Source organism: Brachyhypopomus gauderio, chromosome 20 (genome assembly GCF_052324685.1).
Source record: "Brachyhypopomus gauderio isolate BG-103 chromosome 20, BGAUD_0.2, whole genome shotgun sequence".
In the NCBI taxonomy this organism is placed as follows: Eukaryota; Metazoa; Chordata; class Actinopteri; order Gymnotiformes; family Hypopomidae; genus Brachyhypopomus; species Brachyhypopomus gauderio.
Genome location: NC_135230.1, coordinates 1,901,103 through 1,927,289, shown reverse-complemented (window position 1 = coordinate 1,927,289; position 26,187 = coordinate 1,901,103). Strand labels below are relative to the sequence as shown.

General features: G+C 42.8%; 1 protein-coding gene across 1 annotated transcript; it reads right to left on the bottom strand.

The window, feature by feature from the left end:
* Positions 1-31: 31 nt before the first annotated feature.
* On the bottom strand, positions 32-18,649 carry LOC143484588 (uncharacterized). The gene is made up of 12 exons (XM_076983397.1): positions 18,636-18,649; positions 13,842-15,144; positions 10,464-10,511; positions 8,655-10,370; positions 6,396-8,042; positions 6,093-6,305; positions 5,800-5,970; positions 1,812-1,943; positions 1,596-1,645; positions 1,307-1,439; positions 226-230; positions 32-35 (listed from the first exon to the last, which is right to left on the bottom strand). Exons 1-12 carry the CDS (start codon positions 18,647-18,649, stop codon positions 32-34), a joined length of 5,436 nt encoding a protein of 1,811 aa, XP_076839512.1.
* Between the last annotated feature and the right edge of the window lie 7,538 nt (positions 18,650-26,187).

Sequence of the window (26,187 nt, the reverse complement as noted above, 5' to 3'; positions counted from 1 at the left end):
TTGTCGCCTTTCACATAGTTGTACATGCTGGTCAGCTGCAGTACAGAACACATCGTGAATCACACAACTGTTACACCATTTCACACTGCTGTTACACACCACTGCTACATTGTTAAACACCACTGTTACACAATTACACACCACTGGTACATCATTACACACCACTGGTACACTGTTACACACCACTGGTACATCATTACACACCACTGGTACACTGTTACACACCACTGCTACATTGTTAAACATCACTGTTACACAATTACACACCACTGGTACACAATTACACACCACTGGTACATCATTACATAATATATCACTAACATACCACTGTTACATCAGGCCTCCTCTGTCATTTACTCCAAAATATCACCACAGCTACAGTGTACCATCAGTTTGAACTTGAATGTTTATTAATAATAATAATAATAATAATAATAATAATCTTTATTTGTATAGCACCTTTCATACATACATGTAACTCAAAGTGCTTTACAGTATAAATAAAAGAAACATTAAAAGGAGATAAGACAAAGACAAAAAGACAAAAAGAAAATGTTAAAAGAAATTAAAGATAAAAATATTAAAATAACATAAAAAGTAAAAAGTGAAGTAAAGTAAATAAGATAAAACTATTAAGATAGAGTTTCTTAACTAAAAGTGGATCTAAACAGGAATGTTTTATGCTGCTCTTAAAACTATTCAGGGATGAAATGCCTCTGAGCTCTTCAGGAAGAGAATTCCAGAGCTTTGGGCTATAGTGGCTAAAAGCACCCTCGCCAATCTTTAATCGGCTTTTAGGAATCACCAGTAGATTACTGTTTGAAGACCTGAGAGACCTGACTGGAACATATCTAACCATCATTTCACTTAGGTAAAGAGGGGCAAGACCATGAAGACATTTAAAAACCATGACTAGAACCTTAAAATCTATTCTAAAGCTGACAGGTAACCAGTGCAGTGAGTGGAGTGCAGGTGTAATATGATCTCTCTTTCTCCTGCGGGTCAGAACCCTTGCAGCCGCGTTCTGAACTCGCTGTAGGTGCGAAATAGAGCTCTTTGGAAGAGCAGATAGAACAGCGTTACAATAATCTAGCCTTGATGTGATAAATGCATGGACAAGTTTTTCACTGTCAGCAGGAGAGAGCATATCTCGGACCTTAGCGATGTTCCGAAGATGAAAGTAAGCTGTCTTGCATGTAGTCATGATGTGTGATTTGAAGCTGAGCTCATTATCAAAGGTGAATGGTCTTAGGTGTATTTACTGTACTGTTCTTATTGATATCAGACTGAATGTCGGCCTGTGTACCTGTGATTCTTGCAGAGGGACCTTACTCCTGCCTGAAAGTGGACGACAGGCTTTCACCACCTGTTTGACTTTTGATACAGGGAAATCATGAACTGAGGTGCTGGAAAATCCCTGGAGTAATGACACTGGCAAACTGGAAACAGAAAACACACACACTTTGAAACTTTCTCTGAGTCATACACAGACTCGCATGTTGCATGAATACGCTAAGTGTGTGTGTGTGTGATAACATTGATCATGATGACGATGATGATGTGTGGTGTGTGTGTGTGTGTGTGATTTAACTTACCTTTCCATGTTATCGGTGACACTGGCCACTGTGTGAAACAAGACCGATGCCTAGCAAAAGAAAAAACAACAAATATTTGAATATTTATTTGATTTTGTTTTTACACAAAGCCCAACACAGCTGGAAAGCACTACATCATGTATTAGTGTAAAAGTAATTACAATAAAATACAAATAACCCACATCTATTTAGCATGTTAGTGTGTATGTTTTATACCTGCTTTTTATTCCAGGACTTTGTGCTGATCAGTGAAACTTCTACAGGCCTCAGAGTCACCAGCATCATAGTAGGGATATATGAGGCCAGGACATCTGGAACATTCTCCACTCTCTTGTCTACAGAGATAATCTACATCCAGGGGTAGAAACACTTAGACTTTCACTTTACAAGAAAAGCTTTTAAGATGTTCGTGTCTGGTCTAACTAGTAGCCAGCCTTTGATTAAAAGAGTATTTTTTTCCATACACACGGTAAATGCAAGGACAGCATTGCTACAAGAGGACGTGCTGATGCCAACTCCTACCTGAGGCTCATCATCTACACTGAAGGGACTGTGACTACTCGGCCTGGAACTACAACTATACCTATAGAACTACTTTTGTACCACAAATACGGACTTCTGCTAGCAAGCCGCTCAATGGAGCATGGGTTCCCTTTTGAGTCTTGGTCCTCCCGAGGTTTCTTCATAATCCTCACCATCATAGGGAGTTTTTCCCCGCCACTGTCGCCTTTGGCTTGCTCATTAGGGTTCTGGACCCATACGATTGTAAAGCTGCTTTGTGACATGTTGTAAAAAGTGCTATATAAATAAATTTGACTTTGACTTTGACAGCTACTTTATTCACACAAATAACCTAATTCATTCAGATTATCAGCCCTCTGTTCTCGGTAGATCTCCCAATTTATGAAATTGATGTCTGCTGTACTCTCACCAAAAGAAGAAAAGCTTGGATTAATTAACTATAGTGATTAGTGACATTACTTCACTAACTTGTAAATGTTTTTTTTTTTTTTGTCTGACTACAGAATTTATATATTGTATTCAAATAAAACTCTAAATCTACATAACAATGTGAGGAATTATTGGCCTCAGTCTTAGGCACATTAATTATTTTAATATATTTGGGATTATATACTATCTACATGGTTTTATTGGGATCATCTAGGTTGTGACTGCTTTAACTGAAAGTGATTTGAGTGATTATTTATTCACATATTCTCATGGTCATTAAGTCGCAACCCACTTTTATATAATACAAATGTTATAATAAATTACAAAAAAATCACGGAGCCAGTAGATAGCCAAATGTAGCCAAAAGGAAAAAATCAGGTGCTAATAACTTTTTCTAGGCGCCATAATATACAAACTAATAAACATTGCAACACTCACATCAGGTCAGCTGTTATTTAGGATCTCTGCCATCCAATATAACTGATGTCTTTCTCTTCCCTGTAACTGTGGAAAGTTGGTTTCATGTTCAGAATTAGATGGTATTTTAAATGTACTACTGTCACAATCTACAAATGACCTTAACATGGACGAAAGGGGCAGTCGTAAAGGCCCCAGAGCACTGCGCACTCTGTTTTTCTGCAAATATTTAGAGTAGCATTTAAATGATCATAAAACAAATTGTTACATATTAAGTGCATCCTAAACAACAACCTACAACTCACATATGGGTATTCCTACTTTGCATCAATTTGTGGAGGTCAGTCTACAACTGCTACAGTTTATAATAACTTTTTAAATGTCCATCATAAGAGCATAAAACAAGTTATAGTACATTAAGTGCAACCTAATCAACAACCTCGTTTTGTTGACTTATGAAGGACCATTTAATTCTAATGAAATATTTATGCAAAAACTGACCATGACAAATTGGTGCAAGGTATAAATACTCATCTCTGAGTTGCAGGTTGTTATTTATGATGCACTTAATGTACTACAAATTCTTTGGTGGTCTTGGATAGACTGTTTAAAAGCTACTGAAATTATTGCAGTGCTCTGGGGCCTTTACGAATGCCACTTGCATCCGTGTTAAGCTAATTTGTAGACGGTGCCTTAGATGTTGCAGTGGTGACAGTAATACATTTAAAATAGCATGTTGTCTACTATTTAAAATATGTCCGTTCCTGACGTAAACAAAGTTGTAAATGTTTGTCTTGGTTGCCAAAAATGAATTTGCATATTTTGGCACTTTTGCTAATACTGTCATGCTATAGTTATTGAAGAAAGAATTCCGAATATGCAAACGTGAAACCAACTTTACCACAGTTTACTTGTATGCATATAAGTGATCTGATTCCCGCATTTGTTGATGAACAGAGACGAACACGTGAGTGGGAACTACAACGTATCGATTAACTTTTAAAATACAAACTCAAAAGAAAATGGTGGATATTTTTATAATGACAAAAAATCCTCACCCATATAAGAAAAATGCTGTTGTATCACCCGTCGCCACTGGCAAGTGAAATAATTATACTACTTGCAAATTCATATTTATGGTAACGATTACGACCATTTTAGTCGCAGTCTGGAACCCTAGCATGTTTGATGCTTGCGTCTGTCTTTTTTTCAAGATAAAGACAAGTATATATATATATATATATATATATATATATATATATATATATATATATATATATATATTATTTTTTACAAGCTGTGACCCACCCAGAATGTGTCCGCAACCCACTTTTGGGTCGTGACCCACCAGTTGAGAATCACTGTATTGTATCTGGCAACTTTTGTACTACTGGTATCTTGCGACATGCACTTAGGTAACGTAGAGGAGAATGACTATTCACATTCCCTCTTGGAGTTTCACCTTTGACTAACCCTAACAACACCCTACTTAGGTGACCTGGGATGACTCCCAAACCCACACACTGGGCCCACAGGACTGAGAAAACCCTTCTTATCAGACTCATCAGGGCCTTGGTTTGAGGAATTATAGCTTCCACCAGAAAAGAGGGCCCCTGTTTGTGGCCATTGTTTTGTCTCATTAAAATCCCTGACCCCTCCCTTTGGGTGTTTGTATGTGTGGTCCGTGTCTATATATGTACTTCCTATGCATGTGACTGTTCACCCGTCTCGATAGTGTATCGCCCCCATACTCAAATAGCGGCCCGCGGGCCACATTCGGCCCACGGGCTATCTATTTCTGGCCCGCGAGCTGTTTTGAAAAGTGTTTTTTTTTTTGGAATCTTTTTTTTCAATCGCGCTATCCGCTCTTATTTTGAAATCGCGCACCGCGATCTCAAGACGATGCCGGGGATTGCCTTTATGGCAACAACACACGTAGCAGACGCCCAAATGCATTCACCCCCCCCCCCCCCCCTCCATCGACAGTTTACGTTCGCTACCCCCCCCCCCCTCCTCCATAACTGGCCCCGTCAGTGATTGAAAAAATAAAATGTGGCCCGTCATCATTTCTATTTGAGTACCCCTGGTCTATTGTGTCACACATGGTGCTCATTATGTGTTAAGTAAATATTGTATCAGTTAGTCCATGTTCGTCTTTGTAAGTTCGTACTATTTTAAATGTTGGCTAAAGCGTTACTCACACAGTAAAGCCTCATTGTTTATTAAACTGACTATCTCTTCTACTCGTCTCTGCATCCTCGCATCGTGACAGTTGGTTTAATCAGTCGAATTTTCCGTTTCATAGTTAACTTCAGTTGGTTTTTTCTTCCAATGCTTCAGTTAATAACTTGTTAATGAGCTCTCTCAACCTAAGCCAAGTCGTCGACCTTATGCATTCTATGCAATATAAAATTGTTGATATCCACCTATGCCTTATGAAAACAAATTTCCCAGCAAACCAGAGTGCCCCTTATACAATAATAAATTATTAATCATTACAATTACATTTATGGCAATTGGCAGATGCCCTTATCCAGAGCGACTTACATTTTTATCTCATTTTTATACAAGTGAACAATTAGGGGTTAAGGGCCTTGCTCAGGGGCACCTCAGTCATGGCTTCAGGTCTGGAAATCGAACCCACAACCCTCCGGTCACAAGACCAGTTCCCTAACCACCGGGCCATGACGCCCCCACCTCATTATTGCTACAGTAGCTTACGTTTCCTGTATTGATTGTGTGAGTGCATATTTCTTTTATATTTCTGGCAGGAATAATGGTGTTCAACAGAGGTTTCAGAATGTGTGTATGTGTGAGTGCATGTATGTGTGCATACTTTCTGAACAAATGTCTCCTGCAGAATCACTGGTGCTGTCAGAATGTTGTTGACGAATGTTGGATTCTGGGATACAATGTGAAGCTGAGAGGTTGGAATGCTGGACATGGTTGCTGTGGAAACACCTCCAATGAGTGTGCCCAGAGCCAGAAGGGCAGAGGCACTGTTGATCTATCAATCAAAACATCCCGTTAGAATATGTCTCTAAGATAACCAATAGTGGTTGTTATAGAATTACACTGGCCCTGGTGCAAGGAGCATGTATTGCGTGTGATGCTGTACTGTACACTTACACTGAAGCCTGCACTAACAACACTCTGGACGTGTGCATTGGCCTGACCTTGGTTCCAGCCAATGACCTTGCTGAGAATAGGCAAAGAACTGTTTATGACAGCAGGAGGTGCAGAGCGTATCTGTCCCTCTGTCAGGAAGATGCTTTGGTTGCCGAGTGACTGGATGATAGCTTTGGTTAAAGGGTGAATGTTGGCTACTTCTGCAGCTGTGGCCTGTGAAGAAAACAGGATTAAAGGCAAATCACTATGCTGGTATATAAAAACTAAAAGAATGATCACCTGACAAGAAGAAATTCTAATTACCTCTGGGCTATTTGGATTAGAAGAAACAATAGATGAGGATGAAGGTGTGGTAGCAGTAGTAGCAGTAGAGGTTGTTGATGAGGTGGTGGTAGTGGTAGGAGTAGTGCTGTTAGGGGTAGTAGCAGTAGGGGTTGTTGATGGGGTGGTGGTAGTCGTAGGAGTAGTGCTGCTAGTGGTAGTAGCAGGAGAGGTTGTTGATGGGGTGGTGGTAGTAGTAGGAGCAGTGCTTGTAGTAGTAGTAGCAGGAGAGGTTGTTGATGGGGTGGTGGTAGCAGTAGAAGTAGTGCTTGTCGTAGTAGTAGAGGTTGTTGATGGGGTGGTGGTAGTTGTAGGAGTAGTGCTGGTAGGGGTAGTAGCAGTAGGGGTTGTTGATGGGGTGGTGGTAGTCGTAGGAGTAGTGCTGCTAGTGGTAGTAGCAGTAGAGGTTGTTGATGAGGTGGTGGTAGTGGTAGGAGTAGTGCTGTTAGGGGTAGTAGCAGTAGGGGTTGTTGATGGGGTGGTGGTAGTCGTAGGAGTAGTGCTGCTAGTGGTAGTAGCAGGAGAGGTTGTTGATGGGGTGGTGGTAGTAGTAGGAGCAGTGCTTGTAGTAGTAGTAGCAGGAGAGGTTGTTGATGGGGTGGTGGTAGCAGTAGAAGTAGTGCTTGTCGTAGTAATAGAGGTTGTTGATGGGGTGGTGGTAGTTGTAGGAGTAGTGCTGGTAGGGGTAGTAGCAGTAGGGGTTGTTGATGGGGTGGTGGTAGTCGTAGGAGTAGTGCTGCTAGTGGTAGTAGCAGGAGAGGTTGTTGATGGGGTGGTGGTAGTAGTAGGAGCAGTGCTTGTAGTAGTAGTAGAGGTTGTTGATGGCGTAGTGGTGGTAGCAGTAGAGGTTGTTGATGGGATGGTGGTAGTTGTAGGAGTAGTGCTTGTAGTGGTAGTAGCAGTAGAGGTTGTTGATGGGGTGGTGGTAGTAGTAGGAGTAGTGCTGCTAGTGGTAGTAGTAGGAGAGGTTGTTGATTGGGTAGTGGTAGTAGCAGTAGAGGTAGTTGATGGGGTGGTTGTAGAGGTAGGAGTAGTGCTGGTAGTGGTACTAGCAGGAGATGTTGATGGGGTGATGGTAGTGGTAGGAATTGTGCTACTAGTGGTAGTAGCAGTAGAGGTTGTTGATGGGGTGGTGGTAGTGGTACGCATAGTGCTGCTAGTGGTAGTAGCAGGAGAGGTTGTTGACGGGGTGGTTGTAGTGGTAGGAATAGTGCTGCTAGTGGTAGTGGCAGGAGGGGTTGTGGTAATGGTAGGAATAGTGCTGCTAGTGGTAAAAGCAGGAGAGGTTGTTGAAGGGGTTGTGGTAGTGGTAGGAGTAGTGCTGGTGGTGGTAGTAGCAGGAGAGGTTGTCAATGGAGTGCTGCTAGTGGAAGTGGCAGGAGAAGTTGTTGATGGGCTGGTGGTAGTGGTAGGAATAGTGCTGCTAGTGGTAGTAGCAGGAAAGGTTGTTGATGGGGTGGTGGTAATGATAGGAATAGTGCTACTAGTGGTAGTACTAGTGGTAGTGGTAGATGGGGTGTTGTTTATGATAGGAATAGGGCTGCTAGTGGATGTAGCAGGAGAGGGTTTTGATGGGGTGTTTGTAGTGGTAGGAACAGTGCTCGTAGTTGTAGTAGCAGTAGAGGTTGTTGATGGGCTGGTGGTAGTGGTAGGAATAGTGCTGCTAGTGGTAGTGGAAGGAGGGGTTGTGGTAATGGTAGGAATAGTGCTGCTAGTGGTAGTAGCAGGAGAGGTTGTTGATGGGGTGGTGGTACTTGTAGGAGTAGTGCTGCTAGTGGTAGTATCAGGAGAGGTTGTTGATGGGATGGTGGTAATGGTAGGAATAGTGCTGCTAGTTGTAGAAGCAGTAGAGGTTGTTGATGTGGTGGTGGTGGTGGTAGGAGTTGTGCTGGGAGTGGTAGTAGCAGTAGAGGTTGTTGATGGGGTGGTGGTAGTGGTAGGAGTAGTGCTTGGGGTGGTAGTAGCAGTAGGGGTTGTTGATGGGGTGGTGGTAGTGGTAGGAAAAGTGCTGCTAGTTGTAGTAGCAGGAGAGGTTGTTGATGGGGTGGTGGTAGTTGTAGGAGTAGTGCTAGTAGTGGTAGTAGCAGTAGAGGTTGTTGATGGGGTGGTGGTAGTTGTAGGAGTAGTGCTGGTGGTGGTAGTAGCAGGAGAGGTTGTTGATGGGGTGGTGGTAGTGGTAGGAATAGTGCTGCTAGTTGTAGTAGCAGGAGAGGTTGTTGATCGGGTGGTGGTAGTTGTAGGAGTAGTGCTTGTAGTGGTAGTAGCAGGAGAGGTTGTTGATGGGGTAATGGTAGGAGTAGTGCTGCTATTGGTTGTAGTAGGAGAGGTTGTTGATGGGGTGGTGGTAAATGTAGGAGTAGAGCTGGTGGTGGTAGTAGCAGGAGAGGTTGTTGATGGAGTGGTGGTAGTGGTAGGAATAGTGCTGCTAGTGGTAGTAGCAGGAGAGGTTGTTGATGGGGTGGTGGTAGTGGTAGGAGTAGTGCTGCTAGTTGTAGAATCAGGAGAGGTTGTTGATGGGGTGGTGTTTATGATAGGAATAGGGCTGCTAGTGGATGTAGCCGGAGAGGTTTTTGATGGGGTGGTTGAAGTGGTAGGAACAGTGCTGGTAGTTGTAGTAGCAGTAGAGGTTGTTGATGGGCTGGTGGTAGTGGTAGGAATAGTGCTGCTAGTTGTAGTAGCAGGAGAGGTTGTTGATGGAGTGGTGGTAGTGGTAGGAATAGTGCTGCTAGTGCTAGTAGCAGGAGAGGTTGTTGATGGGGTGGTGGTAGTAGTAGGAGTAGAGCTTGTAGTAGTAGTAGCAGGAGAGGTTGTTGATGGAGTAGTGGTAGTGGTAGGAATAGTGCTGCTAGTGGTAGTGGCAGGAGGGGTTGTGGTAATGGTAGGAATAGTGCTAGTAGTGGTAGTAGCAGGAGAGGTTGTTGATGGTGTGGTGGTAGTGGTAGGAATAGTGCTTGTTGTGGTAGTAGCAGTAGAGGTTGTTGATGGGGTGGTGGTAGTTGTAGGAGTAGTGCTGCTAGTGGTAGTGGCAGAAGGGGTTGTGGTAATGGTAGGAATAGTGCTACTAGTGGTAGTAGCAGGAGAGGTTGTTGATTGGGTGGTGGTAGTGGTAGGAATAGTGCTGCTAGTGGTAGTAGCAGGAGAGGTTGTGGAAATGGTAGGAATAGTGCTACTAGTGGTAGTAGCAGGAGAGGTTGTTGATGGGGTGGTGGTAGTGGTAGGAATAGTGCTGCTAGTTGTTGTAGCAGGAGAGGTTGTTGATGGGGTGGTGTTTATGATAGGAATAGGGCTGCTAGTGGATGTAGCAGGAGAGGTTTTTGATGGGGTGGTTGAAGTGGTAGGAACAGTGCTGGTAGTTGTAGTAGCAGTAGAGGTTGTTGATGGGCTGGTGGTAGTGGTAGGAATAGTGCTGCTAGTTGTTGTAGCAGGAGAGGTTGTTGATGGGGTGGTCGTAGTAATAGGAGTAGAGCTTGTAGTAGTAGTAGCAGGAGCGGTTGTTGATGGGGTAGTGGTAGTGGTAGGAATAGTGCTTGTAGTGGTAGTAGCAGTAGAGGTTGTTGATGGGGTGGTGGTAGTTGTAGGAGTAGTGCTGCTAGTGGTAGTAGCAGGAGAGGTTGTTGATGGTGTGGTGGTAGTGGTAGGAACAGTGCTGGTAGTTGTAGTAGCAGTAGAGGTTGTTGATGGGCTGGTGGTAGTGGTAGGAATAGTGCTGCTAGTTGTAGCAGGAGAGGTTGTTGATGGGGTAGTGGTAGTGGTAGGAATAGTGCTGCTAGTGGTAGTGGCAGAAGGGGTTGTGGTAATTGTAGGAATAGTGCTGCTAGTTGTAGTAGCAGGAGAGGTTGTTGATGGGGTGGTGGTAAAGGTAGGAGTAGTGCTGGTGGTGGTAGTAGCAGGAGAGGTTGATGGAGTGGTGGTAGTGGTAGGACTAGTGCTGCTAGTTGTAGTAGCAGGAGAGGTTGTTGATGGAGTGGTGGTAGTGGTAGGAATAGTGCTGCTAGTGGTAGTAGCAGGAGAGGTTGTTGATGGGGTGGTGGTAGTGGTAGGAATAGTGCTGCTAGTGGTAGTAGCAGGAGAGGTTGTTGATGGGGTGGTGGTAAAGGTAGGAGTAGTGCTGGTGGTGGTAGTAGCAGGAGAGGTTGTTGATGGAGTGGTGGTAGTGGTAGGAATAGTGCTGCTAGTGGTAGTAGCAGGAGGGGTTGTTGATGAGGTGGTTGTGGTAGGAGTAGAGATTGTAGTAGTAGTAACAGGAGAGGTTGTTGATGGGGTGGTGGTAGTTGTAGGAGTAGTGCTGCTAGTGGTAGTAGCAGGAGAGGTAGTTGATGGGGTGGTAGTAGTGGTAGGAATAGTGCTGCTAGTTGTAGTAGCAGGAGAGGTTGTTGATGGGGTGGTGTTTATGATAGGAATAGGGCTGCTAGTGGATGTAGCAGGAGAGGTTTTTGATGGGGTGGTTGAAGTGGTAGGAACAGTGCTGGTAGTTGTAGTAGCAGTAGAGGTTGTTGATGGGCTGGTGGTAGTGGTAGGAATAGTGCTGCTAGTTGTAGTAGCAGGAGAGGTTGTTGATGGGGTGGTCGTAGTAATAGGAGTAGAGCTTGTAGTAGTAGTAGCAGGAGAGGTTGTTGATGGGCTGGTGGTAGTGGTAGGAATAGTGTTGCTAGTTGTAGTAGCAGGAGAGGTTGTTGATGGGGTGGTCGTAGTAATAGGAGTAGAGCTTGTAGTAGTAGTAGCAGGAGAGGTTGTTGATGGGGTAGAGGTAGTGGTAGGAATAGTGCTGCTAGTGGTAGTGGCAGGAGGGGTTGTGGAAATGGTAGGAATAGTGCTGCTAGTGGTAGTAGCAGGAGAGGTTGTTGATGGGGTGGTGGTAGTGGTAGGAATAGTGCTGCTAGTGGTAGTAGCAGGAGAGGTAGTTGATGGGGTGGTAGTAGTGGTAGGAATAGTGCTGCTAGTTGTAGTAGCAGGAGAGGTTGTTGATGGGGTGGTGGTAGTGGTAGGAGTAAAGCTTGTAGTAGTAGCAGGAGAGGTTGTTGATGGGGTAGTGGTAATGGTAGGAGTAGTGCTGCTAGTGGTAGTAGGAGAGGTTGTTGATGGGGTGGTGGTAGTGGTAGGAGTAGTGCTGCTAGTTGTAGTAGCAGTAGAGGTTGTTGATGGGCTGGTGGTAGTGGTAGGGATAGTGCTGCTAGTTGTAGTAGCAGGAGAGGTTGTTGATGGGGTGGTCGTAGTAATAGGAGTAGAGCTTGTAGTAGTAGTAGCAGGAGAGGTTGTTGATGGGGTAGTGGTAGTGGTAGGAATAGTGCTGCTAGTGGTAGTGGCAGGAGGGGTTGTGGTAATGGTAGGAATAGTGCTGCTAGTGGTAGTAGTAGGAGAGGTTGTTGATGGGGTGGTGGTAGTGGTAGGAATAGTGCTGCTAGTGGTAGTAGCAGGAGAGGTTGTTGATGGGGTGGTGGTAGTAATAGGAGTAGAGCTGGTGGTGGTAGTAGCAGGAGAGGTTGTCAATGGAGTGGTGGTGATGGTAGGAATAGTGCTGCTAGTGGTAGTAGCAGGAGAGGTAGTTGATGGGGTGGTAGTAGTGGTAGGAATAGTGCTGCTAGTTGTAGTAGCAGGAGAGGTTGTTGATGGGGTGGTGGTAGTGGTAGGAGTAAAGCTTGTAGTAGTAGCAGGAGAGGTTGTTGATGGGGTAGTGGTAATGGTAGGAGTAGTGCTGCTAGTGGTAGTAGGAGAGGTTGTTGATGGGGTGGTGGTAGTTGTAGGAGTAGTGCTGCTAGTGGTAGTAGTAGGAAAGGTTGTTGATGGGGTAGTGGTAGTAGTAGGAGTAGAGATTGTAGTAGTAGTAACAGGAGAGGTTGTTGATGGGGTGGTGGTAGTTGTAGGAGTAGTGCGGCTAGTGGTAGTAGCAGGAAAGGTTGTTGATGGGGTGGTGGTAGTGGTAGGAGTAGTGCTGCTAGTTGTAGTAGCAGGAGAGGTTGTTGATGGGGTGGTGTTTATGATAGGAATAGGGCTGCTAGTGGATGTAGCAGGAGAGGGTTTTGATGGGGTGGTTGTAGTGGTAGGAACAGTGCTGGTAGTTGTAGTAGAAGTAGAGGTTGTTGATGGGCTGGTGGTAGTTGTAGGAATAATGCTGCTAGTTGTAGTAGCAGGAGAGGTTGTTGATGGTGTGGTGGTAGTGGTAGGAATAGTGCTTGTAGTGGTAGTAGCAGTAGAGGTTGTTGATGGGGTGGTGGTAGTGGTAGGAATAGTGCTGCTAGTGGTAGTAGCAGGAGAGGTTGTTGATGGGGTGGTGGTAAAGGTAGGAGTAGTGCTGGTGGTGGTAGTAGCAGGAGAGGTTGTTGATGGAGTGGTGGTAGTGGTAGGAATAGTGCTGCTAGTGGTAGTAGCAGGAGGGGTTGTTGATGAGGTGGTTGTGGTAGGAGTAGAGATTGTAGTAGTAGTAACAGGAGAGGTTGTTGATGGGGTGGTGGTAGTTGTAGGAGTAGTGCTGCTAGTGGTAGTAGTAGGAGAGGTTGTTGATGGGCTGGTGGTAGTGGTAGGAGAAGTGCTGCTAGTGGTAGAAGCAGTAGAGGTTGTTGATGGGGTGGTGGTACTAGTAGGAGTAGAGCTTGTAGTAGTAGTAGCAGGAGAGGCTGTTGATTGGGGAGTGGTAGGAGTAGTGGTGCTAGTGGTAGTAGTAGGAGAGGTTGTTGATGGGGTGATGGTAGTGGTAGGAGTAGTGCTGGTAGTTGTAGTAGCAGTAGAGGTTGTCGATTGAGTGGAGGTTGTGGAAGGAGTAGTGCTTGTAGTAGTAGTAGAGGTTGTTGATAGGGTTGTGGTAATGGTAGGAATAGTGCTGCTAGTGGTAGTAGCAGGAGAGGTTGTTGATGGGGTGGTGGTAGTGGTAGGAGTAGTGCTGCTAGTTGTAGTAGCAGTAGAGGTTGTTGATGGGCTGGTGGTAGTGGTAGGGATAGTGCTGCTAGTTGTAGTAGCAGGAGAGGTTGTTGATGGGGTGGTCGTAGTAATAGGAGTAGAGCTTGTAGTAGTAGTAGCAGGAGAGGTTGTTGATGGGGTAGTGGTAGTGGTAGGAATAGTGCTGCTAGTGGTAGTAGTAGGAGAGGTTGTTGATGGGGTGGTGGTAGTGGTAGGAATAGTGCTGCTAGTGGTAGTAGCAGGAGAGGTTGTTGATGGGGTGGTGGTAGTAATAGGAGTAGAGCTGGTGGTGGTAGTAGCAGGAGAGGTTGTCAATGGAGTGGTGGTGATGGTAGGAATAGTGCTGCTAGTGGTAGTAGCAGGAGAGGTAGTTGATGGGGTGGTAGTAGTGGTAGGAATAGTGCTGCTAGTTGTAGTAGCAGGAGAGGTTGTTGATGGGGTGGTGGTAGTGGTAGGAGTAAAGCTTGTAGTAGTAGCAGGAGAGGTTGTTGATGGGGTAGTGGTAATGGTAGGAGTAGTGCTGCTAGTGGTAGTAGTAGGAGAGGTTGTTGATGGGGTGGTGGTAGTTGTAGGTGTAGTGCTGCTAGTGGTAGTAGTAGGAAAGGTTGTTGATGGGGTAGTGGTAGTAGTAGGAGTAGAGATTGTAGTAGTAGTAACAGGAGAGGTTGTTGATGGGGTGGTGGTAGTTGTAGGAGTAGTGCTGCTAGTGGTAGTAGCAGGAGAGGTTGTTGATGGGGTGGTGGTAGTTGTAGGAGTAGTGCTGCTAGTGGTAGTAGTAGGAAAGGTTGTTGATGGGGTAGTGGTAGTAGTAGGAGTAGAGATTGTAGTAGTAGTAACAGGAGAGGTTGTTGATGGGGTGGTGGTAGTTGTAGGAGTAGTGCTGCTAGTGGTAGTAGTAGACAAGGTTGTTGATGGGGTGGTGGTAGTGGTAGGAATAGTGCTGCTAGTTTTAGTAGCAGGAGAGGTTGTTGATGGAGTGGTGGTAGTGGTAGGAATAGTGCTGCTAGTGGTAGTAGCAGGAGAGGTTGGTGATGGGGTAGTGGTAGTAGTAGGAGTAGAGATTGTAGTAGTAGTAACAGGAGAGGTTGTTGATGGGGTGGTGGTAGTTGTAGGAGTAGTGCTGCTAGTGGTAGTAGTAGGAGAGAATGTTGATGGGGTGGTGGTAGTGGTAGGAATAGTGCTGCTAGTTGTAGTAGCAGGAGAGGTTGTTGATGGGGTGGTGGTAAAGGTAGGAGTAGTGCTGGTGGTGGTAGTAGCAGGAGAGGTTGTTGATGGAGTGGTGGTAGTGGTAGGAATAGTGCTGCTAGTGGTAGTAGCAGGAGGGGTTGTTGATGAGGTGATTGTAGTGGTAGGAGTAGAGATTGTAGTAGTAGTAACAGGAGAGGTTGTTGATGGGGTGGTGGTAGTTGTAGGAATAGTGCTGCTAGTGGTAGAAGCAGTAGAGGTTGTTGATGGGGTGGTGGTAGTAATAGGAGTAGAGCTGGTGGTGGTAGTAGCAGGAGAGGTTGTCAATGGAGTGGTGGTAGTGGTAGGAATAGTGCTGCTCGTGGTAGTAGCAGGAGAGGTTTTTGATGGGGTGGTAGTAGTGGTAGGAATAGTGCTGGTAGTTGTAGTAGCAGGATAGGTTGTTGATGGGGTGGTGGTAGTGGTAGGAACAGTGCTGCTAGTAGTAGTAGCAGGAGAGTTTGTTGATGGGGTAGTGGTAGTAGTAGGAGTAAAGCTTGTAGTAGTAGCAGGAAATGTTGTTGATGGGGTGGTGGTAGTGGTAGGAATAGTGCTGCTAGTGGTAGTAGTAGGAGAGGTTGTTGATGGGGTGGTGGTAGTTGTAGGAGTAGTGCTGCTAGTGGTAGTAGTAGGAGAGGTTGTTGATGGGCTGGTGGTAGTGGTAGGAGACGTGCTACTAGTGGTAGAAGCAGTAGAGGTTGTTGATGGGGTGGTGGTAGTAATAGGAGTAGAGCTGGTGGTGGTAGTAGCAGGAGAGGTTGTCAATGGAGTGGTGGTAGTGGTAGGAATAGTGCTGCTAATGGTAGTAGCAGGAGAGGTTGTTGATGGGGTGGTATTAGTGGTAGGAATAGTGCTGCTAGTTGTAGTAGCAGGAGAGGTTGTTGATGGGGTGGTGGTAGTGGTAGGAACAGTGCTGCTAGTAGTAGTAGCAGGAGAGTTTGTTGATGGGGTAGTGGTAGTAGTAGGAGTAAAGCTTGTAGTAGTAGCAGGAGAGGTTGTTGATGGGGTAGTGGTAATGGTAGGAGTAGTGCTGCTAGTGGTAGTAGTAGGAGAGTTTGTTGATGGGGTGGTGGTAGTTGTAGGAGTAGTGCTGCTAGTGGTAGTAGTAGGAAAGGTTGTTGATGGGGTAGTGGTAGTAGTAGGAGTAGAGATTGTAGTAGTAGTAACAGGAGAGGTTGTTGATGGGGTGGTGGTAGTAGTAGGAGTAGAGCTTGTAGTAGTAGCAGGAGAGGTTGTTGATGGGGTAGTGGTAATGGTAGGAGTAGTGCTGCTAGTGGTAGTAGTAGGAGAGGTTGTCGATGGAGTGGTGCTAGTGGTAGGAATAGTGCTGCTAGTTGTAGTAGCAGGAGAGCTTTTTGATGGTGTGGTGGTAGTGGTAAAAGTTGTGCTCGTAGTGGTAGAAACAGGAAATATTGGTGATGGAGTTGTGGTAGTGGTTGGAGTTGTGCTCTTAGTGGTAATAGCAGTAGAGGTTGTTGATGGGGTGGTAGTAGAGGTAGGAGTTGTCCTGGTAGTTGTAGTAGCAGTAGATGATGATGGTGTGGTGGTAGGAATAGTAGAGGATGTTGAAGTTATGTTGTTAGTTGTAGTTGTAGTGATGGTACTTGGAGAGGTACTTGTTGGAGTTTTGCTAGTTGTTGTACTGCTAGTATTGGTACCAACTGCAGAAGATGTAGGGCTTTTGCTATCGGTTGTTATTTTGCTGTTAGTCATAGCAACAGTAGAGGATGTTGGGATGCTGTTGGTTGTGTTTGAGCCGGTAGGAACAAGAGAGGATGTTGAAAGGATGTTGCTCATAGTTGTTTTATTGCTTCTTGTAGGAAATGGAGATGATGTTGAGGTATTTTGTCTAATGGTAGTTGTAGTATTGGCTGTTGTAGGAATGCTAGAAGAAATTGAAGGAGTGTTGCCATTGGTTGACTTGCTGGTTGCGCCTGTGCTTGTAATTGTGCTGGTATTGGGAGGATTAGTAAAAGATGTTGAAGGGTTTTTATAATACCATTTAATTTTTTTACTGACCTTATATGGAACATGAAACAATGTGACACCAATGTAATGATATTTCTGTTTATTTTCTATTGATGTGAATTATTAAAACATTATTTTTAGAAATATTAAAAGATATACGCACCTTTGTGTACTGCATGATACTGTGGTTGGGGTACAAATTTTAAACATATTAGAATTAGTTATTTGACATATGCCACTCATAGTCTAAAATTGTAATGATGTTTCTTATATTAGCAGATATGTGTCTTACCTATGCAGAGAGCAGAAAGGACGAGTGCTCCACACGTGATGATTTTTGACCTCATTGTGTCTTTAGCAGTTTCACCAGATCATTATTCACTTGTCCTAAACTTCCAAAATGATTTTTAAGGTTGTCTTTAAAAATACTGTCAAAAATGAAAAAATAAGACATTTAAACTTTCTTAGTATGTAGACAAGCCATTTTAATTTGCTAAGTTTATTGTCTTTATATCTATTATGAAATCTAAAATCTGTGTCCAAGTAACACAAATGATGGTCACAAACTTAAAATTTTCATTAATAAAATCAAAGACTGAAACCTGCAGTGTAGAATAAGTTTGAATAAATTTGATCTATATAGCACGATCAAGCTTTAAAAGAATATGTTTTATTGTAAATGTGACATATAATACAGAACAGTGCAAAGTATAAATAGTCTAGGGTTAGAGTACTAGGAATGACACATTGATAAGACAAGATACAGACAAAAGTACTAAATGATCTCTTAATATGGTTCAGATCCTACCTGACAGATCGCTCCCAATTTGTACATGTAAATAATGAATGTTCAGAATGTACGAAGGTAAAATATGGTGTCCCTCAAGGATCTGTATTGGGCCCCATGTTGTTCTCATTGTATATGCTACTGCTGAGCACAATCATTCATAGGCATGGTATTAGCTTCCATTGCTTCGCATATGATACTCAGTTGTATATATCTTCTAATCCGGATGATATTAATACTACTCTCAAAATTGAGAACTGCATCCTCTACAGACATACAAAACTGGATGGCATCTAATTTCTTCTACAAATTTTCGACAAGAATGAGGTGTTGATTCTTGGACCCAAAGCTGATAGAAGCAATTGGCCTGATATTCCTCTTACCCTAGATGCCTTTTCAGTAACACCTTAATCTACTGCAAAAATGCATAGACATCATTATTGATTCGCATCTTTCATTTGACACACAGTCAATTAGTCAAAATAGCTCTGATTTTTTTTTTACCTTATTTGAAATAGTTTTTGTCTTTTGAAAAACTGCCACTATATGTGCCACTATATCTCATATGTGCAACACACTCATATATGTACCCACACATACACAACACCCATCCACCACCGAGGCATTCCTACCCCAAGGGGAGGCCAGGGTTTTTTCTTCTCCATCTGAGTCAATGGATCTACACAGTTCCCACTATCACCCCCCTCCCCCCGTCTACCTGGAGATGGCTGCATATACATAACAAAGGACAAGCCTGGATGGCCTGGTATCCAGCACCTCGTCTTTTGACGAGCTCTTGGTAGCTAGTAGGGGAGTATGAAAATGCTGGTAGTCCTAGTGTTAAAGCCCCTCAGTTATGGAATAGCCTTCCAGCTCCGATCCGAGATTCTGACAGTTCCAATCTCTAAATCTAGACTCACCTATTTAATCACACCTTCAGTTAATATTCCAATTGTGAAGGTGTGGGGCTCGGGAGGCCCCAGACGTCGTAATCTGGGATGTAGATGCTGTCATCCAGCTGTGTCATGGCATCACTTTAGTTGTGGTAATGACTTGACTGGAAAGCAATGTCTCAGTGAGCCCTCATGACTGTGGTCACCTCTAAACCCCTCCCCTCCCTCCTGCTGGAGCCACATGCTAATCACTGGCACGTGAGCTATGTATGTTTAAATCAAGTTATTTAAATTGATGTCCACATACTCAACCTGTATTGCATGTCTTTTTTGCATGCCTTTACCCAACACGATTCCATACAAGCACCTGAGAGACGGTCTGGCTTTGCCAGTGGATGTGCTGATGCCGGGGTTGGATGTGCCATTGCTACAAGAGGACACACTGATGCCAACTCCTACCGGAGGCTCTCCATCTGCACTGAAGGGACTGCGACTACTTGGCCTGGGAAACTACAAAATATAACTATAGAACTACATTTGGACTACAAATACGGACTTCTGCTAGCAGGGTGCCCAATGAAGTGTGGGTTCCCTTTTGAGCCTTGGTCCTCTCGAGGTTTCTTCCTAATCCCCACCATCATAGGGAGTTTTTCCTAGCCACTGTTGCTTCTGGCTTGCTAATTAGGGATCTGGACCCATACAATTGTAAAGCTGCTTTACGACAACGTGTTGTAAATAGCGGCAAATAAATAAATTTGACTTGACTTGAAATTAGGTACATGCACACACGAACTAAGTTTTTCAATGGGGTTCAGGTGTGGAGATTGGGTTGGCCATAACAGGGCCTTAATCTGGTGGTCCATCCACACATTGATGGATCTGGCTGTGTGGCATGGAGCATTGTCCTGCTGGAAAAACCAGTCCTCAGAGTTGATGAACATTGCCAGAGCAGAAGGAATGTAAATGTAAATGTGCCATATTTTGTCAATTGTGATTTTTCACTGCAATTGAAATTTGTCCTCCGCTTTTTACCCATCTGTGCAGTTAGAACACACACACACACTAGTAATTACTAGGGGGCTGCGGATCACACATGCCCAGAGCGGTGGGCAGGCCTAGCCCGGCGCCCGGGGAGCAACTGGGGTTAGGTGCCTTGCTCAAGGGCACCTCAGTCATGGCCTCAGGTCTGGGAATTGAACCCACGACCCTCTGGTCACAAGACCAGTTCCCTACCACCAGGACATGACTGCCCAAAAATGTGCCATATTTGTCAATTGTGAATTTACACCGCAATCGAAATTTGTCCTCCACATTTACCCATCTGTGCAATTAGAACACACACACAAACACACATTAGTGACTACTAGGGGGCTGTGGATCACACGTGCCCAGAGCGGTGGGCACCCCCCCATACTAACCCACACGTCTCTGAGCTGAATTTAAAATATTACATTTCTCCCTGCCTGCTATAAACATCATGTGACACGTAAACTTAAAAAATCCACACAAAAACAGTGTAATAAAAGTAACTATGGTACATTCAAACAGAACAGTTGATTCCAATGCTGGGGATTGTTTCAGAAGAACCCTTTGGGTGCTTAGGTAGTCAATACACCCATAAGGGAATATCCCACTCTTTAGGCAGAGTAGGGCCCTTGAACAAACGTCCATGATAACGTTCGTTATTCCTTTTTCTTTTTTTTCTTTTTAGATTCTGAATTGCTTACTTAGTTCAGAAACTTTAATTTCAGATGGCGTAGGAATAATACCTTGTGTGAAACAAATAAAGTCATTTATGACCGATATTAATTAAACAAATTAACTGAGAATGTATGGATAACTTATCTATTCCTGTAGTGTAGTTCAAAATGTCTGATCATATTTCAGTCCTCCACAGTAGCCTTCCGCCTTTATACTATCCTTCTTAATAGACTATATCACACTATTAACTGGTTTCATTCATATCTCTCAGGCCGCACTCAGGTCATCCAACTCAAATCCTTCAGGTCTCAGTCTTCCCCTGTTTCTTCTGGTGTGCCCCAGGGTTCTGTCCTGGGGTCCCTTGGCAATATATTTCGCACATTTAACATTGATTTCCACAGCTATGCAGATGACACCCAGCTCTACCTATCTACTCTAGTAAACCAAGCACTTTGATTCCACCCTAATCCCTTTCAAACTGTCTATCTGAAATAAAAACCTGGTTTAGCTCTAACTTCCTAAAACCTAATAGCGATAAAACTAAAATATTACTCTGCGGTTCAAAATCCACACTAAAGTTGACAGTTTCTCTATTACCTTAGTTTCCCCCTCACCTCAGGTTAAGAGTCTGGGCAGAGCTGGACAATATGGGCAAAATTTATATCACATTATATAGAAATGTATATTTATTAATTTTGGTCAATACGATATAATTCCGATATTATAACAATATAAAAAAGAAAAACTGCCACAGAAAACTGCAAAGAATGCCCACAAAGGGATGTCTGTACCTCCAAATGTCTGAAAAATTAATGTAAAGTATATGAAACATCCTCCTATAGAACTATATTTACTTTAGAAGTTAAATAGCACAAATTAATCATTGTCAACCTTTTATTTGTATTTAGCCTTCATATATGAACATGAAGCACAACATCACCGTTAAATAAACAAACTCGTTGGCTTTGTCAATATTAATATCTTCAATAGCCGAACCACTGCAACTATCTTGTCTGCTTTATTATCACTCAGCGTAGCTTGTTCAGTCATGTTTGTATTGCAGTCAGCGGTGCTCATTCTGCAGCTAGTATGTGTACATTGGAGACAAACCAAAACGAGCACAGCCTCCTGTAGCTGAGCACAGACAATCACTAAATGCAATGAACTAACGGCAGTGCCCTGTTATGAACATTGTAATTTTGTAAATAGCGTTTATCAAAATATGGAAAATGTGTTTAAATCATACCACCGTTATTGAAACATTTTGTATCGCGATATATATTAAGTTATTGTTCAGCCCTAAGTCTGGGTGTTATCCTAGATAGCTCTTTATCCTTCCACTCTCACATCAGTAATATAATCCAGCCTGCATATTTTCATCTCCGTAACATTAACCGTCTACGCCCCTCCCTCACCCCCCATACTAACCCTAACCTCCCGTATTGACTACTGCAATTCTCTCTTCTTTGGCCTTCCTTATAAATCCCTCCATAAGCTTCAGCTGGTTCAGAATACAGCTGCTCGTATTATTTCTAAAACTCCTTCATTCCATCACATTACAGACATCCATAACATCGATTCTCTTCCTCTTTTTAAATCTAGACTCAAAACTCACCTGTTCAAAATTTTCTCTGTGATTTACACTCTATTGTCTCTTGTATATTTTGTGTCCTTTTGTATGTTTTGTTTTATTTCTTTTTTTTTTTTGGTAAAGTGTCCGTGAGTGTTGTGAAAGGTCCTTATAAATATTTATTATTTATTATTATTTAAGTGCAATATATATCAAGGCACAACCACCAGTCACTGTGTAATATCCTCTGGGGAATCAATCATGGTTCTGAATCTGAGATAAGCAATTATGGAGCTCTTACACTAACCATACTGGTTATATTCAGCACAGTCATGACTGGTCACTTGTCCTCTAAGTGACCTGATAACTAAACATTATTACAATTAAAATGAAATTAAACTGAAGCAAATGTCCTCCAAAATCTCTTTAACACACTTTAAACACTGTAGGCTATGGATGTTCCTCCAAACATCACTTCAACAACATCAAATCCAAACTTAATAAAAGAAAAATGATGCATTACCTGTTTACAGGTGTAGAGTGACAGACCTTTGTAATGCAGAAACTTAAGAAATAATTATAAAAAACGATGTTGTACGCTCTGATGCGTGTATCCTTGCAAGAGTGAGGAGTGCTCACCTGTGTGATGGGACAGTGCAGGTGTGTGAATAGCAGCACACAGGGAGAGGTACTGTGGAGCATGTGCAGGGTGGGGTTGGATCACATTTTTATTATCATGTTTATCCAGGGCAACTTAAAAATATGCTTTGTCATCTACTCAGAATGTACGGTAGCCAGTACAGTAGCATTGCTCTCACATTTAGCAACATCAGACTGAATTTTGTGATATGAAATTGTACTATAGTTTACAGGTTTGTTACCAGAACAAGCAAACACAGAAGGCTATAAAAGGGAGGATGAAGAGTGGAGGAGGATGAATGGTCATCTTCTCAGTGTGGTGGCTTGCTCCTTCCCTGAACTGATCTGATGACAGCAGTGCTTAACAAGCGTGGTCCACCCTTCTAGTCCACATTGACTGTGGTGAGGGATGTAAACAAATGAATGAATGTTCAATTTATATAGCACCTTTCAAGATACCCAAGGTCGCTTTACAATTTTAACACAGGTACACGTCTTACACGACCAGTCACGCACTGGCAAGAAGCTGCAGCCAATTGTGCACAGCGTACTCAGCGTGCACAAAACCTGTCCCCAACCCTAAATCTACCCTAACTCTAAATCTAAATGTTACCCCAAGCCTAAATCTACCCTAACCCTAAATCTAAACCTGACCCTAACACTTCACTCTAACCATAACCCTACATCTAACCTTAACTCTAATCCTAAACTTCTTCTTTGTATCTGTATTGTGTATAATGGTGATCAGTCTTCATTAATTCTTTCTGATTTTATAAATAAAGATGAGTTACCCCCATTAAAAAACCCAAAATCAAAGCCTTTATATCAGAGATCACCAACAGGCGGACTGCGGTCCGGATCCGGACCCGAACGCAGTCCTGTCCGGATCCAATCTCATTCCTGATTAACTGGATACGAACCCAAATGCCATCCCATCCGGACCCAGAATAAATTGTTAAAAATATTACTTAATTTTGACAGGAGAATTAATTTTAAACCGGAGCATTTATTTCAGCGCTATTGAAAAAAAACACTCCGTCATGAGTGCTACGTTCGCCGAAACCCCGCCCAACAATTTACATTCGCCACAAACCCCCCCAGCCCCTCCGTCCCCCGGACCGCTGGTCAGAGCTATCTGCCAAATTTGGCCTGCGGAACAATATAGTTGATTACCCCAGCTTTATATGATAGTATGATATCAGACAAACAGGCATATACAACCAATTCCTTCATCATCAAAGATAACTAGAAGGGTTTCTCCACTGTCTACCATAAGATTAAGATTTTAAAATATATTCTCTTTACCAATCATATTTAAAAATTGCAAAATGATGATTTATTAGTAATGTAGGGGCAGCAGGGCAGTTTCTATACAGTCCTGAATCTGGAGGATCTTATGGTCAAACCACATTCCCACATACCAATCTAAAAATATAATATCTAACACATCAAATCATCAGTTCAGGAACCAGTGGGACACGTTTTTGTACTGTAAAAACATTCTGATGCTTCTGTGGACTGTGTCACACACACACACACAACACACACACACATGCATGCACACACACATGCACACACACACGCACACATACACAAACACACACACACACCACACAAACACACACGCGCATGCGCATACACACACACAATCTCACACACACACCCACACACACACGGTCTTAGGACACATTTGAGGCCATATGACAGAAAGAAAATATCTGCTCCAATTTGTGGGCAAGTATTTTAAGCTATATTTGGGGACCCAATCCATATACATGCACAACGTCTGATAAAAGTCACTTTTGAATATCTTAACTCAACTTTGGGTACAAATCAAGGTGTCAAGGAATGTTCTCACATATAATTATATGCTTTAATTATGCTTTATTATCAGACTAATCTGTTAATTGAAGTCTGTTTTGAAGGTCTACATTTTAAGCTGCACAAAATGCAGCTTTTGCTCTTCATTGAGCATTCAGGAAATGAAAGTGCTGCGTTCTGGGATGTTTTGGGCTGGTAGCTAGTAGCGTTGGCTTAGTGCATACTATACTTAATCAAACAAGACTAAAATAACGTTTGACCAATATTTAACCTGCTCAACTCTTGGAGCCTACTATGAGCATTGAGGACATGCTACGCCAGGCCTGACCAGCCACAACAAACCACGCAAATCAGCTAAGTAGAACTTACTTCCCTAACTACCAAACCATTGAGCCTGTGTCTGTTAGCCATGGCAGGTATAGGAATAACAGGGCGATATGTTTTAAAAATCTAATTAAAATTAAATAATCAACATGAAGTGAGCAGCAATATTAAGCTAAGGCTACGACTTCTAAACATTAGATCGCTTGCATCAAAAGCTGTGATAGTAAACGAAATAATCTCAGATAACAGACTAAATGCTCTCTGTTTAACAGAGACATGGGCTAGAGTAAACGAATATGTAAGTTTTAATGAAGCAGCTCCTCCTGGATACAGTTATGTTCATCAGGCCCGTATCACAGGGCGTGGAGGTGGAGTACCCACAATATATGACACAGATATAGGTTTTACTGTAAAACCAACCACCTCTATTAACTCATTCGAGGCTTTGATAGGTGATATAGGCAATAATCTTATAGGCAATAAAACAAAGCTTAAATTAGTGACCATCTATCGACCGCCGGGTCCTTACTCAGAATTTCTTAAGGAATTTGCTGAGTTTCTTTCGGAATTAGTCCTAACAATTGAAAGATTTGTAATTGTGGGTGATTTTAACATTCATTATGAAAATAAATCAGACCCACAGAAAACCGCGTTCCATTCCATCCTAGACTCAGTAGGTATAGCCCAAAATGTGACAGGGTGTTTAGAATCGCATGGAAAGATGCCGTAGTCAAATATAAACATGCCCTAATAAAAGCGAGAGCCTCATACTATTCGTCACTAATAGAAAACAACAAAAAATAACCCTAAATTTCTCTTCACGACTGTGTCAAAACTAACAAGAAATATCAACGACACTTGTTCTAATACAGCACTTACACACACTAGCGAAGAATTTTTAAACTTTTTAACCCTCCTATTATGTGCATCCTTTTCAAACAGCCGTACTGTTTAGGGTCACTTTAACCCTGATGCATGTTTAATTGTTCAAAAGATGTCTGAAACCAAAAAAATCCTAACAAACAGTGTGAATATTTAATTACTAACTACATTACTAATTATTCTATCAATATTTAGTGCAATGGTGTTCCTTACTTGTAACAGGTAATGGTTCAATTAGAATCGTTTTTCATAAAAATGTGAAAATTTCCATGTTCAAACTATGATACCAAACACACACAACACTCTCATACACTTATACACACACACTCACACACATACACACACACATACACACACAAAAACACACATACACACAAACACACACACACACACACACACACACACACATACACACACACACACACACACACACACAAACACACTCTCATACACACACACACATACACAGACACACACACACATACACAGACACACACACACACACACACACACAAACATACAAACACACATACACTCTCATACACACATACACACACACACATACACACACACACACAAACATACAAACACACACAAACACACATACACTCTCATACACACATACACACACACACATACACACACACACACATATACATACACACAAACACACACACAAACACATACACAAACACACACTCTCATACACACACACACAAACACACACACACACACACACACACACAAACACACACACAAACACACACACAAACACACACTCAAACACACACTCAAACATACACTCAAACACACACTCAAACACACATTCAAACACACACTCAGACACTCAAACACACACTCAAACAGACACTCAAACACACACAAACACACACTCAAACACACACACACAAACACACATACACACAAACACACACACACTCTCATATACACACACACACACACACACACACACACACACACATACATACACATACACACAAACACACACACAAACACATACACAAACACACACTCTCATACACACAAACACACACTCAAACACACACTCAAACA

Bases quoted from the DNA above. Each gene is read 5' to 3' on its own strand.
- LOC143484588 (XM_076983397.1), bottom strand. The intron at 8,043-8,654 runs CCTACAACTACC...ACCAGCCCATCA, and splicing joins CTACCACTACAAGCACTACT to ACAACCTCTACTGCTACTAC. The intron at 1,944-5,799 runs GTATGCACACAT...CCCTGGATGTAG, and splicing joins AGGAGACATTTGTTCAGAAA to ATTATCTCTGTAGACAAGAG.